A 19,542-nucleotide genomic window follows, 5' to 3' on the forward strand; every position below is an offset into this window, starting at 1 on the left:
GTGCGTGGCATTTTGCAGTGTAGCTAAATATCGAACTCGCCGTCTTTGCTCATATATACTCGCTCATATTCTGTTCTAGCAGGATCTTGAGCAGGATCAACTGCCGCACGCCGCCGTGTTGTTTTGGATTGGCTAGGCATTCGTCTTGGCCAGCATTGACTTGCAACACACTTATAATAAAAACACCTTCGTTTTTTGTTGAGACAAATAGATGAAGTTTGTTTTTATATATAATTCTACTTAAAACAATCGCTTTTTAGCAGCTTTCTCTTGTTAATTTACATCTTTAAGAACGCGTTCTTAGTCTGTCGCCATCTTATTTTTACTGCTAGTGCACTCTGTTTTCCCGTTAAGAAGCGCGTTGCCTAAAGTGTGACTCAAGGTCCCGAAGTGCACTCCCCGTAAGTGCACTTAACTTGCCCGCTTGACAGGGGTATAAGACGTCGAAGCCACCGCAACAAAAGGCAGTGGTTAAGTAAAAGATGAGATTTCAGGATATCACCTACTAAACTGGACTCATGCAGAAGAAAACGTAGAACCAGACAAACAAAAGCTGACGTCTACGTAGCTACGAGAAGTGCATCAGGCTCGGCAAAGCCCGGGTGCAGGTGGGAGTTCCGGCGAAGAGTTTAGTTTATGTAATCTGGGGCGACTTTTACTCTATGGCAGGGCCACATAGTTATATGCAAGGAGCCATAACAAATATTCTTCGTAGTCATGTCCTACAGTAAAAATTGAGGAAATTGGATTTTTTTATTTAGTCCAACAAAGCTTTTGGTCACAGTGAATGCCACTCATGGAGCGACTGCTCATGGTACCTCTGCATCGTGTTTTCCCGTTCATGAAGCCTGATATAGCTCGAGCGATGTGGTTGCAATCTGGAACCAGATGTTCGCCCATAAGGGTCCCAGGCTGTATTGAATTCACAGATTTCCGTTTTTAGAAGAGTGCCTCGCAGAAGTTACATGGATGAAACTTTGAAAAAGTTTCTGGTTCGCATGCCTGACGTGGGATAGCTCGCTTCTGGCACCTGCCGCCACAAATCAGGAGTCTCGGAAGATCGTATGATCATCTTCAGTCGTTCGTCTTCTTGAAGCTCCAGGTACACTATTCAGAAGCTCCAACACCACTTGTAAAGCTTTGAAGATCATTGAAGATTCGCCACTCAACGCATCGACCGTGAAAGGATTGGCTAGTACCTCAAAGCATGGTTTGAGTTGTTTAATATCTTTAAACAGAGATTGGAAGTCACTGTCCAGTTCATGAAGCTTAAAAAAGCATTCAGTAAGCTTAACTTTGGTGAAGTCAAATTATAGATTAGCATGCAGCATGCCCTTCAGTCTCCTAATGTTCATCAGATGGTTTGTTCGCAAATCTTTTTGGAAAGGTCTTAACTTGCTTCGAAACGTTAGCACTGCATCTCCGCGAGACGGTGCCAGCTCGCAATGGCTGCCCGTTGTTGCGTACTCCAGGGTAGCGTACCGTACTGCTGCCGAGAAGTAGCGGCGCCTGCCTATCGAAGCTCGATCGACATTACTTATTGGGTAGCGTGGCGTTGTCGGCGGGCTGCAGGCATCCGGTAAACCATGGCGACCAAGCAAGGGCGAGACGATTTGCTAGTGCGAAACTGGCACGGTTTATTCAAAGGTAGATGAAAGAAAATGAGAAGAGCATCAAGTACATTTCAGAGCCCCTTAGATAGGCTCTCTACAAGTGTGGGCGGGATCTTGCTTCCGTCGATGTCACGTGACAGGCACAGAGCGAAGGCCCCTCCTCCTCTGTCCTTACAGAGCAAGGAAAGGAAAAGTCGTCCCGCCTCCTGGAATCGTAGACGCCTGGCCGCCTCTGGGTATACCGAGCAAGGAAAGGAAAAGCCGTCCCGCTTCCCGGAATTGCAGACGCCTATCCGCCTCTTCTGTGCTTTGCGGGTTCGTGGAAGTTCTCTTCTAGGTCCCAAGTCGAGGAAAGGGCCTCTCTAAATTCGCACAACACACACACAAACACACACACAAAAGAGGCTGTACACTGCGGGGCTTCCGGCAGACAGGCACACTCGAAACGGTCATGGTGAATTAGAAAGTCACGTTTCATTTCGACGAAGCCTGGTAGAAGGTCGGGTGAGAGAAAGTTCTTTGTGCGTAAGGTACTGACGTTAACCATCGCAGGAGAAGTCAACCCTCTTTTCGACGAATCCTGGTAGAAAGCCCTTTGTGCGCAAGGTGCCTGACGCTGACCCTCGCAGGAGAAGTCAACCCTCTTTTCGACGAATCCTGGTAGAAAGCCCTTTGTGCGCAAGGTGCCTGACGCTGACCCTCGCAGGAGAAGTCAACCCTCTTTTCGACGAATCCTGGTAGAAAGCCCTTTGTGCGCAAGGTGCCTGACACTGACCCTCGCAGGAGAAGTCAACCCTCTTTTCGACGAATCCTGGTAGAAGGTCGGGCGAAATTGCTGTCGCCACGTGGTGTCAGTCCCAACCCTAACAGCATCTCCGGCGGGGGAGGAAGATCCCGACGTGTAGGGGCCAGCAGCCGCTGTACGAGGGATCGGCGTTTCGGTATCAGAATTCCCCGTAGAGGTCACAAATCCTTAGTTCGTAGTAGGTAGATTCCTGGGAGTGGTCATCCGTCCTCGTGGCGCTCTGGTGACTTTTCTCCCTGGTCCGGTCCGGTGAAATTGGTCTTGCAAGCAGGTCTCGCAACCTTTCGTCTCCTGCGTGGGCAAGCAATCACCCCAGAACAGTGCCGGACCCACAACCACAAAGCAGCGAGCACAACGCCACCCTCCCCCGAGACACACCCGGCTTTTTTAAAAAAAAGAAAACCCGCTACACCTTTCCCATTTCCTACGCGCGTCCTCCCCCCCTCAACACTAAAAACAGCCATTTCTTGAAAGCGTTAGGACGTGGTTATTAAAATCAGCTAACAATCGGCTTCCACTTCGGAAAAACATATGAATGAACGAAAAAAATGCCACGGAAACCCGGATGAGCATAAGGCTTTCGATACTCTAGGGGCAACGACTTAAACCGTCGGCATCGCCGTTAAGCTTACCCTTCTTGTAGCGAATATCGAAGGTGTACTGTTGAAGAACCAAGCTCCAGCGCAACAGACGACCGTTTTTCGTAGACATGGACTGCAGCCATGTGAGGGGACAGTGGTCAGTCTCTATGGTGAACCTTGAACCAGCGATATAGCAAGTTAGCTTCTGCACCGCCCAAACTACACGAACAGCATGTTTCCAACCTATCGCAGTGGCGTACTTATCGCACGTATTGGTGCCACTGAACAGTCTGGTCAACTTCACAAGCGCGCTAGCCTCGGGGTCACTATTCAGAACGCGTACTTGCGTCGTAGGCAAACTTTTCATTACGCTTACTCACGTTTCTTTCTCTAGTCCCTACAGGACACGTGACTTAAACGAGCAACTAAACTTGCGTAACTTACGCACTCCGCAGAACCCTTAAAAAAATGCGGCTGCTAATAACTCGTTCTACGCACGCTCACTAAAGAAGTCAGGACACGCGCTAATGGAACTAAGAACGCTTCTCGGTGCAAATCATGCACTCACTGAAAACTTACCCGCTTAACTTTAGAAATAAAAACGCATAAATAGAAGAAGGTTAACTAAAACACACACGCGTTACCATAGGCCTCTCATCGATAACCTTGACTCTCAGGTTACTCACACACGCAAAAAGGAAAGCCTATTTACTTATTAATGAACACCTCGCGAGACTAAACTTTTACCTAAAATGCACCTTTCAAATCTCGGAGCTTCTCCAACGAAAACACAAACAAAGCTCATACCTTACATATTGAAAGAAATTCTTAGTCTCAAATCGCGAAAATTATCCGATGCTCAAAAAATAAAACAAAACACTTCATTTCTACGGAAGCTCCCTTGGTCTCCCGTTTCAAACGTTTTTGACTGACTCATACTTTGAGCCGTACTCGAGGGGGTCGCGGTCCAAAAGCTACTCTGGCTACGGAGGAACAACAAAAGGGCTGACTCACTATCAGCTCCCCCAAGACGTTAGAGTCCCCTGCCAATTTGCGTCCTGGCGCCCCGCTTTCATCATGACCTCGATTGACCGCGTCGCTACTCCCCACTTGGTCTCGTCTTGCCACCTTGCGCTTCTTTGTACTGCACGCTGAGCTTCGAAGAGAACGACGGAACGATGAGGAATTTAACTGCCCCGTGCCCTTTGTCCGCGTCCGTGCAGAACATGCTTCTCGGTCCCCCTTTGACCGGTGGCTCGAACGTGTTTCATGCGTCAACATCGTCCGTGACGACCGCACCTTTCTTTTCGCCGCGCCCTGCCTTTTCGCGCCTGTCGCCGTCTTTGGCTTCGCTACTTTAGCCACCGCATTCCGATCCTTACGGCGCTTCTTTCTGCGGCGCTTTCTCTTTGAATTCTCCTTCATGTCGCCTTCTGGCGCCTCGTGCTGGCCGTTATACATCTCATCGGCCCGGATCGGTCTCTTGCCCGCACAGTCTGAGTGATTATCATTTAAATCGACTCTATCTTTGCCTCGACTGGCGGACAGCTCAACCGACTCTGGCACAATGCAGCAGGCTTTACTCGAATTATGCAACTCGCATTCTTGCGAACTGCCCTCTACTGCAATGCCCAGCTCACGCTGTGCATCGACACACAGCCCGTCGGTCTCGAGCGCTGTCTCACACGCACAGTCCGAATGATTCCTAATTAAATCATCCATCTCTAGACTACCTAGACTGGCGGAGAGCCGCACCGATCCCTGAACAATGCAGTTGTCCTCTCGTGAACTACGAAGCTCGCCATCCCGAGAACTACTCTCAATTGCATCGTCCAGCTGGCACCTCACTTCGGTACGCAGATCTGACTCGACATGGGTGCTCGCGTCTGTCAAGTCCGCAGTATTCTGTACTTCGCTAACGGCTTCGCTACCATGAGATGCGACGCACACGCGCGGTCATCATCATCATCATCAGCCTGGTTACGCCCAATGGAGGGCAACGGCCTCTCCCATACTTCACCAACAACCCCGGTCATGTACTAATTGTGGCCATGTTGTCCCTGCAAACTTCTTAATCTCATCCGCCCACCTTACTTTCTGCCGCCCTCTGCTACGCTTTCCTTCCCTTGGAATCCATTCCGTAACTCTTAATGACCATCGGTTATCTTCCCTCCTCATTACGTGTCCTGCCCATGTCCATTTCTTTTTCTTGATTTCAATTAAGATATCATTAACTCGCGTTTGTTCCCTCACCCAATCTGCTCTTTTCTTATCCCTTAACGTTACACCTATCATTCTTCTTTCCATAGCTCGCTGCGTCGTCCTCAATTTGAGTAGAACTCTTTTCGTAAGCCTCCAGGTTTCTGCCCCGTACGTGAGTACTGGTAAGACACAGCTGTTATAAACTTTTCTCTTGAGGGATAATGGCAACCTGCTGTTCATGATCTGAGAATGCCTGCCAAACGCACCCCAGCCCATTCTTATTCTTCTGATTATTTCCGTCTCATGATCCGGATCCGCAGTCACTACCTGTCCTAAGTAGATGTATTCCCTTACCACTTCCAGTGCCTCACTACCTATTGTAAACTGCTGTTCCCTTCCGAGACTGTTAAACATTACTTTAGTTTTCTGCAGATTAATTTTTAGACCCACCCTTCGGCTTTGCCTCTCTAGGTCAGTGAGCATGCATTGCAGTTGGTCCCCTGAGTTACCAAGCAAGGCAATATCATCAACGAATCGCAAGTTACTAAGGTATTCTCCATTAACTCTTGTCCCCAATTCTTCCCAATCCAGGTCTCTGAATACCTCCTGTAAACACGCTGTGAATAGCATCGGAGAGATCGTATCCCCCTGCCTGACGCCTTTCTTTATTGGGATTTCGTTGCTTTCTTTATGGAGGACTACGGTGGCTGTGGAGCCGCTATAGATGTCTTTCAGTATTTTTACATACGGCTCGTCTACACCCTGATTCCGCAATGCCTCCATGACTGCTGAAGTTTCGACTGAATCAAACGCTTTCTCGTAATCAATGAAAGCTATATATAAAGGTTGGTTATATTCCGCACATTTTTCTATCACCTGATTGATTGTGTGAATATGGTCTATTGTTGAGTAACCTTTACGGAATCCTGCCTGGTCCTTAGGTTGACGGGTCTAAGGTGTTCCTGATTCTATTTGCAATTACCTTAGTAAATACTTTGTAAGCAACGGACAGTAAACTGATCGGTCTATAATTTTTCAAGTCTTTGGCATCCCCTTTCTTATGGATTAGGATTATGTTAGCGTTTTTCCAAGATTCCGTTACGCTCGAAGTGATGAGGAATTGCGTATACAGGGTGGCCAGTTTCTCCAGAAGAATCTGCCCACCATCCTTCAACAAATCCGCTGTTACCTGATCCTCCCCAGCTGCCTTCCCCCTTTGCATAGCTCCCAAGGCTTTCTTTACTTCTTCCGGTGTTACCTGTGGGATTTCGAATTCCTCTAGACTATTCTCTCTTCCATTATCGTCGTGGGTGCCACTGGTACTGTATAAATCTCTATAGAACTCCTCAGCCACTTGAACTATCTCATCCATATTAGTAATGATATCCGGCTTTGTCTCTTAACGCATACATCTGATTCTTGCCAATTCCTAGTTTCTTCTTCACTGCTTTTAGGCTTCCTCCGTTCCTGAGAGCATGTTCAATTCTATCCATATTATGTTTCCTTATGTCAGCTGTCTTACGCTTGTTGATTAACTTCGAAAGTTCTGCCAGTTCTATTCTAGCTGTAGGGTTAGAGGCTTTCATACATTGGCGTTTCTTGATCAGATCTTTCGTCTCCTGCGATAGCTTACTGGTATCCTGTCTAACGGAGTTACCACCCACTTCTATTGCACACTCCTTAATGATGCCCACAAGATTGTCGTTCATTGCTTCAACACTAAGGTCCTCTTCCTGAGTTAAAGCCGAATACCTGTTCTGTAGCTTGATCTGGAATTCCTCTATTTTCCCTCTTACCGCAACTCATTGATCGGCTTCTTATGCACCAGTTTCTTCCGTTCCCTCCTCAGTTCTAGGCTAATTCGAGTTCTTACCATCCTATGGTCACTGCATCGCACCTTGCTGAGGTAACTGTGCGGTAACTGTGCCAATTTGTTCGCAGCTGGCCTAGCTGTCTCTACAGTCCTCTGCTGGCACAGCACCTCGTCGCTCTCACTCTGGCCTTTAAAGGCCTCTGTTGCCACTGAGGCATCGTTAGCAGCTAGCCCTTTCCGTTCGCGTATGAATGGGCCGCCAATCTCACAGGCAATACTTTTCTCGTCGGCTTTTGGCGAAAGTCTGCTAGATACATTCTCATTCTTTTGCTCTGTACTGCCTACAGAATTTTTAGAAAGGCGTTGTCTTTGATCCTTTAACTGCTGAAAATATTGTATCTGTTTTTTCAATGCCGCTACCTTTTTCTCGTGCTGTTTAATGCTCTCGAGGCATTCCGTCAGTTTCTCGTCGTCTGCCCCGGTCACTTCGATCGCCTCAATGATCTCCGGTTTTCTCTTAGATTCGGCGATTTGGAGGCCCAACTCCTTGGCCAAGCTCAACAATTCCGGCTTCTTTAGTGCCTTCAAGTTCATGGCTGCCCTTAGTGCTGCTAAACCTTCACTCTATACAACCTTGACGTACTCAAACTTCCGTCAACGGTTTAAAGAAAAATCACTGCTATGTACTTTCCAAAAGATACGTAAAAGCCAAGTGATATCTCTGTGAAGAAAAGCCGTGCACTCACCATATGCAGTCATGATCCAGACACCTTCCTTCCGAACGTTGTCGCCAGGACGAAGAGACTACGATCTCGTAGTTGTCGTCCAAGTTGTGGTCTCCAGGATTCCGTATCCCAATCGCTGCCAGCCAGTTTGTTGCGTACTCCAGGGTAGCGTACCGTACTGCTGCCGAGAAGTAGCAGCGCCTGCCTATCGAAGCTCGATCGACATTACTTATTGGGTAGCGTGGCGTTGTCGGCGGGCTGCAGGCATCCGGTAGACCATGGTGACCAAGCAAGGGCGAGACGATTTGCTAGTGCGAAACTTGCACGGTTTATTCAAAGGTAGATGAAAGAAAATGAGAAGAGCATGAATTATGAAGTACATTTCAGAGCCCCTTACATAGGCTCTCGACAAGTGTGGGCGGGATCTTGCTTCCGTCGATGTCACGTGACAGGCACAGAGAGAAGGCCCCTCCTCCTCTGACCTTACCGAGCAAGGAAAGGAAAAGTCGTCCCGCCTCCTGGAATCGTAGACGCCTGGCCGCCTCTGGGTATACCGAGCAAGGAAAGGAAAAGTCGTCCCGCTTCCCGGAATTGCAGACGCCTATCCGCCTCTTCTGTGCTTTGCGGGTTCGTGGAAGTTCTCTTCTAGGTCCCAAGTCGAGGAAAGGGCCTCTCTAAATTCGCACAACACACACACAAACACACACACAAAAGAGGCTGTACACTGCGGGGCTTCCGGCAGACAGGCACACTCGAAACGGTCATGGTGAATTAGAAAGTCACGTTTCATTTCGACGAAGCCTGGTAGAAGGTCGGGTGAGAGAAAGTTCTTTGTGCGTAAGGTGCGCGATGTTAACCATCGCAGGAGAAGTCAAGCCTCTTTTCGACGAATCCTGGTAGAAGGCCCTTTGTGCGCAAGGTGCCTGACACTGACCCTCGCAGGAGAAGTCAAGCCTCTTTTCGACGAATCCTGGTAGAAGGTCGGGCGAAATTCCTGTCGCCACGTGGTGTCAGTCCCAACCCACCGTGTGCATGCGTCTTCTGGACCATTAAGTAAGCTGGGGCCGCATAACGTAAAACTATTCCAATATGTTTTTATTCCAATCTCCTGACGCCGAATTTGCGTAACACAGACGCAAGCATCGGGCGGTCACCCGAAGGGTTGTCTGAAAAGACCAATCAACTGCTCCCCTCGTTCATAGGAGGCTACTTTTGCTTGCTTGAAAAACGAATAACATTGCCTGCACTGAGCGGCTTGTCTTATCTAATTAGCTCACAAAAGGCGAGGAGCATGCTCAAGTGGAGAGGGATTCGAGGGGGCCGAGCCACTGCACTGAATGTTGATAACCGGATGAAGAGGGTGGTGCCGGCTTCTGCAATTGCTTCGCTTTCTTTTACTTAGCTTGCGGTGGCTCGTCGATAATCACGGCGGCATGCAACGGAAGCTTAAAAATGACGCTAAAACGAATCCTCAGAAAAGAAGAGTTGGCAGGACGAGGTCGTAAACGTGCTGAAAGTTCTCGAAAACTTTACACGGCCACGCAAAAAGTTTTATTACACGCAAGTAAACCCATGCTCTTCGGCAGGGGCGAGTAGCCAGTTCCGGAGCGATCGGCGGCAGCCATCTTTTATTCCTTTCGGAACGGAGCAGCCTGCGGCTATTCGGAAGGAAACTGAGTTTTGTTCAGCATAATAATGCATCTTTAACGCGTACACGTTACTTTAACGCGGTAAGCTGTTGTGGTTTTGTGACGTCGCGTGAGAGGCAGGTGAAGTGGGTGCAGCCCGAAAACTTTTGACCAACAGCCGAGGGCTAACAGCAAAAAGGCGTCGAATCAGAAATAACTATTTTTGTTTTGTTCGGTCAAATTACGCAGAATCACTGTGTACACGTCATATTAAATGGGGAGCTATCGTGGTTTTCATGACGTCGCGTGAAAAACAGGTGAAGTGGGGGTGGTCCAAACAAGTGTTTGACCAATCACGGTGGGCTGATTGCAAAGTTTTACGTTATAGCGCCCCTGGTCTTTGAAGCAGGCATGTGGAGGGGGGTGCACAGATGCCAGAGAGTCGCAAGCCGCACTTGGGCGCACGAGGAGCCGCAGTGGCCACCCCTGGAGTCTATATTGTGCACAGGTTAATCATGCAAATATTGTATATGACGGATAGACTGTACCATAGAATTTTAAATAAGAACACTATGTGCCGTTGTAACAGGACTGTACAGGCACCCCAGAGGTCCTTCCTGCAAGGAACTTAAACAAATGACAAATAGCGGTCAATCGCGTTTTCACGTAGTTCATGTTAGGAGTCCACGACAGATCTCCGTCAAGCATAACTCCGAAGAACCTCTAAGCTTTGCTGCGCGATATCGGTTTGATGAAAAATTCCTGCATGCACACACCGACACCAGTGCGCAATAAAACACTCCCGCCTGCGGTCTGCGCCTGCTTCCGCAGGCGCAGATCACGAACACTAGTTTTACAGCTAATTTCTTGAAGATACAGTGGAGCCGAATGTCCTTGGTCACGTATGATATTCGTCCCTCATCCAGTGCTCGTTGGTTCTCGGAGCACGACGAATGTTCCAATGACCACATATAGTTTGCCAACTGAATACTGCGGCATAGTTTACTTCTCAATGGTCCACAATTCCCGGATGTACGCGCGGGCACCACCTCCACTGCAGGAATATCTAAAACCTCAACAGTCTCCGCCCTCAGGTATCCTTTCCTTCCTACTATCCGTGCCCATCCGGGCCTACTATCCGTGACGGTAAGCAACAGCACCTAGAACAAGTTTCAAAGCCGCAACACTCCTTGCAGTCTTTGACCCTACGTCATCCACAGGAGGTGAGCGAAAGAACGAGTCTCTCCCTGGCCGTCACGTTTGTCCACGGCCCATCTGGTTCGCGAGTACATTGCCCGCGTTCCAAGGTGGCTATGGCTTTTGTCTAAGGTACGGTGCCTTGACAACAAGCCTAGCTTTGTGGGTCGGTCTCCACCAAAGCAAAAATTCTTTCTCGTCTCCGCCGCGCAACCTTGGAGCCTGTGCGAAAGCCGTCGTGATGTTATAGGGATGATTCGCACTTGCTCTGAAAAAGTAAGTCAGAAAGAGCAATTTGGTACAAGGGAGTATTCGCTTTAACATTATATTCCTAGAAAAACGTTTACACATAAAATGAAGCATTTATCTGGAAGTGTTACACAGGAGTTCCTATTTCAATAGATGTGAACGGAAAAGTACTTTTATACTCAATAACTGCCCCTATTATGAAAAGGTTTCTTTCATGTAAAAATGAAACGCTACCGACCGTATGGAATACATACGCATTCACACATACCAGCGCGCATATGCACACGCACAAGCACACACGAAAAAAGAAACACGCAAGCACGCGCCCACACAAAGACCCACAAACTCAATAACACTCAGTCATCTACGCCCTCAAACGCACCTGCGCGTCGCCCCACATTTTGGTGCACTTTGTGTATCCTTCTGCATGAAATATTGACTGAAGTTTTGCTGATGTCAAGAAAACAAAACGGGCGTGAATATGCTTCTTGGAGCAATGTTACTGCAACCTATAAATTCATGCAGTTTTTCAAGCACGGCCGTCAATCATCAGCTTGCGTTCGCCGCCACCACATGAGGCCATGGCGGCTCTGCTGAGGCCCTGAACTTGTTCTTGGTGGCGTTGCGGTAAACCGCGTTCCTCATACCTTTCCCATACGAAACACTCGCTCAACAACCGGCTTTGATCTCACTGAAGCCCTCGACGTATCCAGATGCTTCTTTAACCCCCGTGTGCGAGTTTATTGCTTAATTGTATTTATGCATCCACATTAAAGGCTGAATTTCTAACAACGCGGTTGTAAAGATGATCACTTGTGAACCATTGCAACCACGGGAAATGCTCGTGAGTTTTTTTTTTTTTTCTGATCAGTGAGCATACAATTAGTCTTCCAACGGCGTATGTAAGAAATAATGCAGCGGAGGCAAAGTAAGGCCAGCAAGAAGAGCGTTTCTTGAATGTCTCGGCGGTGCTCCTTTCTGCTTACTAATAACAAAAATACCGAAACGCAAATAATGAAAACGATAAATGTGAACAAGTATACGCTAAAAGTTAGTGCTCACGCCATACAGAAGTTGATGGGTAGGCTCATGCATGCATGCTCAACCCAGTATGTGCAATGAGCTCAAGATACACTGAACCTTTTTGTTTTTGTTTTGACCATGATGATGGACGTAAAAAACTGTTGCACTGTGGTGTCAGTAGGCAATGAAATGATATACGCGCCAGCAGCGTCACCGCTCGGTTGCATAATATGCGCTCGTTTATTACACCATGAGAGTTGCGAGCACGACATTCAACATGTTCCCATGTTCGAGTGAGAATCATTCTTGAGCAGCAAATTATCCATCACAGACAGCGTGCACACTTGACTGTACCCAGTTTGAGCAATGTGGCAACAGTTGATTGATAGTAATTATGTGACTCCTTTACTTGACAGAACTGTGGTGAAAGCGTCACGTCCCTGCAAGGTGGTGTCATTGGGAATGCACGCTATGACGAACTCCTGGTCACTACTTACAGCGGTGAGAACTGGCTGATTAAGCCGAGAAGCGCCTCTCATATACTCGGTTCACATTTCCACCAGGCTGGGTCTTCGGACTGTCTGCCGAGCACGCGGAAAAAAGGCTGGACCCCAACTACCTACTCATTTCTCCGGAGTCGGCGCAGAAGATTCTGAAACTAAAGTAGGTGCCGCTGACTTTTTATTGCGTCTAAAATTCAGAGCATTCCTGATAAATCCTAAATGTCTTTGTTTTTAGCTTCCTCGTAGCGAAAGAATGTCAAAGTCATATTACATTGAATATAACATACAGTGACAGCCTCATCAGCGTCTGTGCTTGTTCGTCCATTTCCCAATGTTCCGTCTTTTTGCACACACCAAGTTCATTGTGAAAATCAAGAGAAACATTATCACGCGACACACATTGCCACATTTCACATGTTGTTCTTGTTGCCTCAAAACATGGATTCTGATTTTCTGCTTTTCTTTTCCTTCGTCGCCTAAAACTGAACAGCAAAAGCAGTTCAGTACTAAATGTTCTCATTTTTTTTTTTTTGCAAACGCCATGGCTTTCATGTCTTCTTCTTTAGTGCACTTAATTTTTTTATGTAAACCATAGAGCGCTTTATTCTATTGTTTCTATATGTACACGCCTTGTTACCACTTCTACCGAGGGACTCTCACCAGAGGCTTGCTTGGAATAAATCACTCCCAGGGAAGAGGTGGAGCAACTGGAGCAGAAGGTGGCCCGTGAGCGCGAGGTGTACCAGCTGCGCACCTACTCGGACAAGGGCGCTTTGTCGGCTGTGCCCTTCTTCGCGCTGGACGATTCGTTCGTGCTCCACCACCATGATGCCTCGTACACGCTCGCCGTTCAGTTGCAGACGGCCATTGACACCGTGGTCCTGCAGGTGACGCCTGACTTAGGGCTTTCTCCAGCTACACTTTCGCGGCCACATTGTATGATCTGGCGCACCGCAATGAGTCACCTACACACGCCTCAAATGCATCTTATGATATGACTAATAAAGATCAGGCCCCTCAGTTAACCCCCTATCTTCTCAAATGCTTAAGGCACTCGGGGCTTTTTCCGTCTTTTCCCTAACAAAGGTTTTACAAATCAAATCGCGCAATCACATACCCAGTGAAGTCAACCAGTTTGTCTGCTAGCTTGAGGCACGAGGTACGTGCTGGCCGAGTTCACAAAACGAGTAGTCGGTCTGTGTCCCGGTAGGCCGCTGGCTGCAGTCTGGCCTAGTAGACAGCTTGGGTCGCTGGGTATCTGTGACCCTTGGGTGTGTGCCCGAACACACAACTTCGGCAAGACAGACGTATATGGGTGTGTGGCCATTCTTAACCAATCCTCCAGAATGAATACACGAAGGGGTATGTAGCCTTATATATGTCAAATTGCTAGCGCCCACTCCACAAGAGAAACATCCGCGTCGAGTGCGGCCCCTGGATGGCTAGCTAGCCTTAGCACCGATCGGAGTTACAGGTTACTACCAGCGCTGCGGAGTGGAAACTCCGGAGTTGCAATGACTCCGGAATCATTGCGCAGTTTGAAACACCCGGAATGGTATGGGAATAGAATGATGGCGCAAGACTGGCAGCTGGAATGGGAATGGAAAGGGAGCCCGGGATTTCGGAAGGAATTGGAATGAAATGGGCACCTAGTCATAGAATGCGAAGGCTACGTTCACACTTGGTCTCGCAGCAAATGGAAGCGACAAAACTTGACAACATCCGCCCGCCTAGGCGGCGAAACGGGCGAAAAATCTGGCGGAGAGCCCGATCGGTCTCGGACTGATTTTTTCGCCACGTTAAGCAGAAAGCGGTTCGGCTTCACCGGAAGCTGCACTAGCATGTAAACACCCTGTTGTAAAATTTAACATTTTCTCTTGTTCATTGTCCATTTTTAACAAAAACAACTAGCTAAAAGTAACCGAACTATGTCTTCTTCCGCATCTACGGCAGACGAAAGTTAAAAACTACTCGCACAGGTGTGCGAAATGATAGCTTTTTATAACTGATGAGTCAATGAATGAACATACCACTTGAAATGGTGTGATGAAAAGCGCCACCACGCGGACAAATGTACACAGTCTAGATGGATGTGGGCGAAAGCGGCGGTGGTTTCCGCTGCAGTGGTGAAGCAAATATGAAAATCTTGGGCATGCACGGAAAATATTTTCCGCCCGCTTTCGCCTTTCCACCCGCTTGCCGCTTCCCAAGTGTGAACATAGTCTAAATGTTGATTTTAGATGAGTCTACAAATCTACAAAACCGGTAAATTTGCCATTTAGACTAAACTAGACTTATCGAATATATTGCGAGGCAGCTGTTATACCTCGACGCTTTTTTCAACAGGGCCACGCGCTACTGTTCCCCCGTTCACAAAAGTGGCCAATCTGGCCGCTGGTTTTGGCGGCGAACGCCGTATGAAAGGCTGTAAACGAGAAACAATCTCTATGGCACGGTATCAGCCGTCGAAGGCGGGACAAAGGGAGTGACGCGATAATTCACTGGCGAAGTTTGTTCCCCAGCAGTGTAGTGCCCGACAAAACGGGATTGAAACATTTCGCATAATCCAGGAGCTCGAACTGGAGCCCACAGCAACACTTATTCTCCAGGGTGCAAAGAAACGACACGGTGGAATGTATCATTGCGAGTTTTGCGGTGTTGTTGACTGGCGTCAGTGTTGAGGTGGGAGCGGTGGCGACACTGGGCAATGTGCGAAACGGACTGATCACGCGCTGACGTCGACGAGGGTATCGGAAAGAAAGAGACGTCGAGGAGAGCGATCGGTTGACGGCCATACGCGAGGAAAAATGGCAAGTACCCCGTAGTGCGCTGCATGACAGTGTTATATGCGAATGTGACGGTGGTAGAATGATATCACAGCGTGCGATGAAAGCGCTCTGTGAGGCTATTACTTTGAGCGTGGTGGCTGGAAGTCGTTTTGTGGATCGTGTTGGCCGCACGGAAAACATCGTCGAGGAGTTCAGAAAGGTCTTGGCTCAGTCACCCAAAGGACACGTCGGGTTCCAGCACATAAAAAGATAGCTTTGCAGCCACCGCTTCGGATCCTGAAATTAGTGCGGCTGTACCGTGTCACGTGGTCTGCAGCTGTGACTACAGATTGGTTACCGCGAGCTGATATGGGTAGCAATCCATACAGGTCGATACCAACAACCGCGAAAGAAGCTTCAGGGCACGGTACACGTTGAAGCAGTCCAACCGTAGGTGAGGTCAGTCGTTTGCGGAGTTAGCTGTGCGAGCAGGAAGCCAATTTTACTACGCTGGTTGCAAGTCCAGGCCAAGAGAACCGGCTGTGGATTCGCTCATGGGCTTTATATAAGCCAAAATGACTGGCAGTGGCATCGTTGTGAAAGTTATCCAGTATGTGGGCCATAAGTAATCGGGGAATGACAGGAATTTAGAGGTGTTCGAGAGGAAGCACCCCCCTCCCCCCGAGCTGGTATAGCATCGAATGTTCAATTTTCAAGTTCCCCTGCTGACGGAGCCGAGCGTAAGCCTGACGAGATGATCGGCGAAGACATTGAGGATCCGCAAGCGTATGAGGATGGTTAGAGGGAAGCCACTCAAGAAGTGCGAACGAAGGAACTGCACAAGGCGCACTCTCAGGTGTGCTCATGAAAGGTGGTAAGCAAGCAGCGTTTGAATACGGTGGTAGGGGACAACGAAAGAGAGCATCTTGGTGTTTATTTCCATACATGCAGGTGGCGTCGAAGTCGTATTCTTGTAAATGAAGTATCCAATGACCGACACGTGTCTATCATTCAGCGTCACCAACCAGTACAAGGCGTGATGATCAGTAACGACCGTAAAAGAGGCGGCAGTGCTAATAAGGCCGAAATTTTTGGATGCACCAAACGGTGGCGCACTCTCGCTCAGTGATGTATAGCTTTTTTCTGCAGCTGTCAGCGTGGTACTTGCGTACACAACACACCCTTCCGAATTTTTCTGTCGTTGCAGAAGAACAGCGCCGATACCGTAGGCGAGAGTAGGGGCGGTGTAGTCGAAATGGCAAAGCACAGGTTCGGACCTGAGGGGTACGCTTAAGGGCGTCAAAAGCCGATTGGCATTCGTCCGGCCATACGTAGGGAGCTCCACAAGGGAAGAGTGGATGGAGCGGCGTCTCTTACAAGAATAATATACAATTCTGCAAGACTTCAAGCACACGGACCACAGAACGGACGTATGCCTGAACCTCCACCTGCCATTATGTCCGAACTGCGCCACTAGGGAGCCCCAACCAGACCACGACTGCAACCCCCTGCACCACCTGCGGAGAAGAGCATCTCACGGGAGCCGAAAAATGTTTCTAGCTGCCACCGCAGCGACAGCACCCAAAATCCCCAAATTGGATAGCAAGCAAAACGCCGGCCAAGACGATCAAGTTGTCCTCAAAACCGAGATGGCATGACAGACAATACAGACGACGAGGACTGCCTTCCAATGCGAACTCAAAAGGACATTCCAACGTCGCGACCAGAAATGCGAAAATTAAGAGGATAAGGAAGAAAGAAGAATCGAGAGCAAGGACTATCCTACCATTTCGTCAACAGACCCCACCGCAAATCCTCCCAAACCCCTGCCCCATCCAGGACTTGATTGGCGGCAGCAGACTGGACAGAACAAAAAGTGAGCTGGGCGGGAGTGGCACGAAAGGGCGATCCAATAACCGCCAACCCTGAGTACCGAAGAATCGTTTCTGAAAATCGTCAACTAAAACAAACGGTAGAAGAACTTCAAGTCGAGAGGGCAGCGTTCAAAACACAGCTTTAAAATACCAAAATTGGCAAGCTAAACCAGCTCAGGGGGACAAACCTGCCACACAACAAACAACAATTAGCAACATCTAAAGAATGATGAACCCAGTAGTACAACAAATTCAGGTTTTGCAAAATTTTCCACAGGAATTATTTGCTCAGGAGCAGAACCACAATGTTGATGTCGATGAACAAATGTCTAAGCTGCAGCAAACGTCGTGTAAAAGCGCTGGCAGTCACCCCAGACCATCGACGGCCAGGAAGGTCGAAAAACAGGGCCTGTTTCCGATTCGACGGACATCGAAATGGTAGCTAGCCACTCAAACAACCCGAACGACGGGCACCCCTTAGATATGACAACGGAACTGCCGCTCTTTTCAGAAAAGAGCGGCAGCGCTACAAGCATGTTTAGACGCCGCCGTTATTCAACCGGACGTCGTTTGTCTACAGGAAGTAATGGCGCTCCTGGCGTCCCCTCCTCTTTGGGAGACGGTGCAGTACCGTGAGAGCGTAAGGGTTTTGCATAGAGTTTCCTGTAATAGTATTACGTGCGGCTTTTTCGGTTGAATTTTGAGGTACTGTTCAAGCGAGGATTTGCGTTTCGCGTAGCTAGCGCAATTCAACTGCCACATTTCTAAAGTATCCCGTGTTGTGTTAGCCATGATGGTTTTGCGAGGAATTTATTAGCGCCGAAAGGTGCGTCGTCGTGTCCATCTGTTGTGGCTGACTAGCTTTGTCTTTAATCTTTATGGCGACTTTGCTTTCGACAACCTCTACACGATTCGCTAGGGTACGAATACTTTCTAGGTTCTGTCGCGTAAGTCGCAGAATTTCGTCTGGGGTATCTTGCGGTGCATTACTCTCTTCTTCGGTCTCAGGGAGCGGAGGGGGTTTGCGTTTGGCTGTGCTTACCTTTACGTTTGTCTCTTGGGGTGGTGCTTGTTTGGGAGCTTTAAGGCTTTGAATCTGCTGTTTCGCGGCATTAAGCTGCGCTGTAAGCACTTGTATGGTTGCTCGGAGACCCGCTAGTTCCTGTCTTGTGACTATCTCGCTCTCATGCTCCGGCCATGTAGACCGCGTTACCTGTTTGGTAGATGTTACCGTTGCTGCTGGTGTTTCCCTCGCACTCGGTCGGCCCACGTCAGTTCTGTGTGGCCGGGTGTATAGGCGCGCCCTGGAGCGGGAGCGGCTGCTGCGGAGGGCGCTCGGGTGTCGGCGTGACTGAGCGACTCCTTGTGGTCCCTACGGAAGGAAATTCCAGAGGTGGCGCTCGAATCGCGGTGACTGGCGCCGCTCGGTCCTCGGGAGGGGCTGCGGCCGCGTTGGTTGCGCCTGCGGCGGCGTCTCTGTCGCACGATGTAAGGGACTTGAAACTTGCGTTTGCAGTCCTTGTCAGCGGTGGCGTGTGGTCCGCCACACAGGGTGCAGTGAGGAGTACACTGGTGATCTTCTGGTGGCGTTTTCAAGCCACACTTCCGGCACCACGTGGTGCTGGTGTTACGGCAGACATCCGCGGGGGTGAGCGATGTTGCCACAGTTGTAGCAAACTTCCGTGTGTCTGCGAAAGAGCGTGCATCGAACAATGCTTGCTCCGCAGTAGATGTAACTTGGTACTTGCTTTCCTTGGAAAAGGATTGTCACGGCTTTGGTGTTCTTGATTCTTTTCACCTCCAAGGCGTTGGGGTTGCGTTTCGTGACGATCAGTTCTCGGAGTTGGGAGTTAGTGAGCTCGAGGTCAATGCCTCGGACTACACCTTTGCAGGTATTATTGGGTGGGGCCGGGTATACCGCGACCCGATACGTAGTGTCTTTCATGCGAATTTGCTGCATCGTGGCGTATGCTCTTGCGTTACGTTCGCTGGGGGTGCAGATGATGAAGATATTCCGAGTTACGTTGGGGCATATGTAGTCTTCCGTGAGGCCTTGAGGAGCCAGGGCTGCCGCCATTCCCAGGGCTTGCTCAACCTGCACTGGTATGGATTCGGCCACGTTGAGACCGTCTCGGGGTCTCACGATGATACAGAACGTGTCCCTCGGTAGCTGAGGGAGTCTCGAGGTAGCGACGAGGCGCTGCTATGCACTGTTCGGTCCGGCGGTGCGATCGCCGTCCCTTCGTCTGCCACGTGAACTTGACGAACTTGCTCCTTGGGGTTGACTGGCCTTACCCTTGCGTGGTTTGCAGTTATATGCCGCGATCCACCCCGGGTCATTCGCGTCTTCCGGCGATATCGCCTCACCGGTGATGATTTCCATGGCGGTAGTGAGTGACTTGCGGTGTTAGCCCTAGGCCTACCCGCCTTTGCATGCCGAGGTTGAGAATTCGAATGCAGAAAATGTTGAGAAAGTGTCCACTCGCCGAAATAAATTCGGTATCCACGAAATCCGTGTAACTTGCTGCTTTCGTTGGTGCGCAATTCACCTCGATTTGGGG

General features: G+C 49.1%; 1 protein-coding gene and 1 long non-coding RNA gene across 4 annotated transcripts in view; one reads left to right on the forward strand and one right to left on the reverse strand.

Moving 5' to 3' along the window:
* LOC129386084 (uncharacterized) overlaps nucleotides 1-13,114 on the reverse strand; it is a 73,516-nt gene extending 60,402 nt beyond the window's left edge. The window contains exon 1 of the long non-coding RNA XR_008613555.2: nucleotides 13,000-13,114. This is a non-coding gene — a long non-coding RNA (uncharacterized lncRNA). The remainder of the gene's footprint in view (nucleotides 1-12,999) is intronic.
* The window catches only part of LOC126535888 (BBSome complex member BBS7-like), a 155,554-nt gene that overhangs the window by 54,325 nt on the left and 81,687 nt on the right, over nucleotides 1-19,542 (forward strand). For all 3 annotated transcript variants that reach the window (XM_050182737.3, XM_055073326.1, XM_055073327.1), the window contains exons 10-12: nucleotides 12,253-12,337; nucleotides 12,400-12,499; nucleotides 13,031-13,226. In XM_050182737.3, the coding sequence (XP_050038694.1) occupies nucleotides 12,253-12,337; nucleotides 12,400-12,499; nucleotides 13,031-13,226 (381 nt within the window). The remainder of the gene's footprint in view (nucleotides 1-12,252; nucleotides 12,338-12,399; nucleotides 12,500-13,030; nucleotides 13,227-19,542) is intronic.

Source organism: Dermacentor andersoni, chromosome 4 (assembly GCF_023375885.2).
Source record: "Dermacentor andersoni chromosome 4, qqDerAnde1_hic_scaffold, whole genome shotgun sequence".
Taxonomy (NCBI): domain Eukaryota; kingdom Metazoa; phylum Arthropoda; class Arachnida; order Ixodida; family Ixodidae; genus Dermacentor; species Dermacentor andersoni.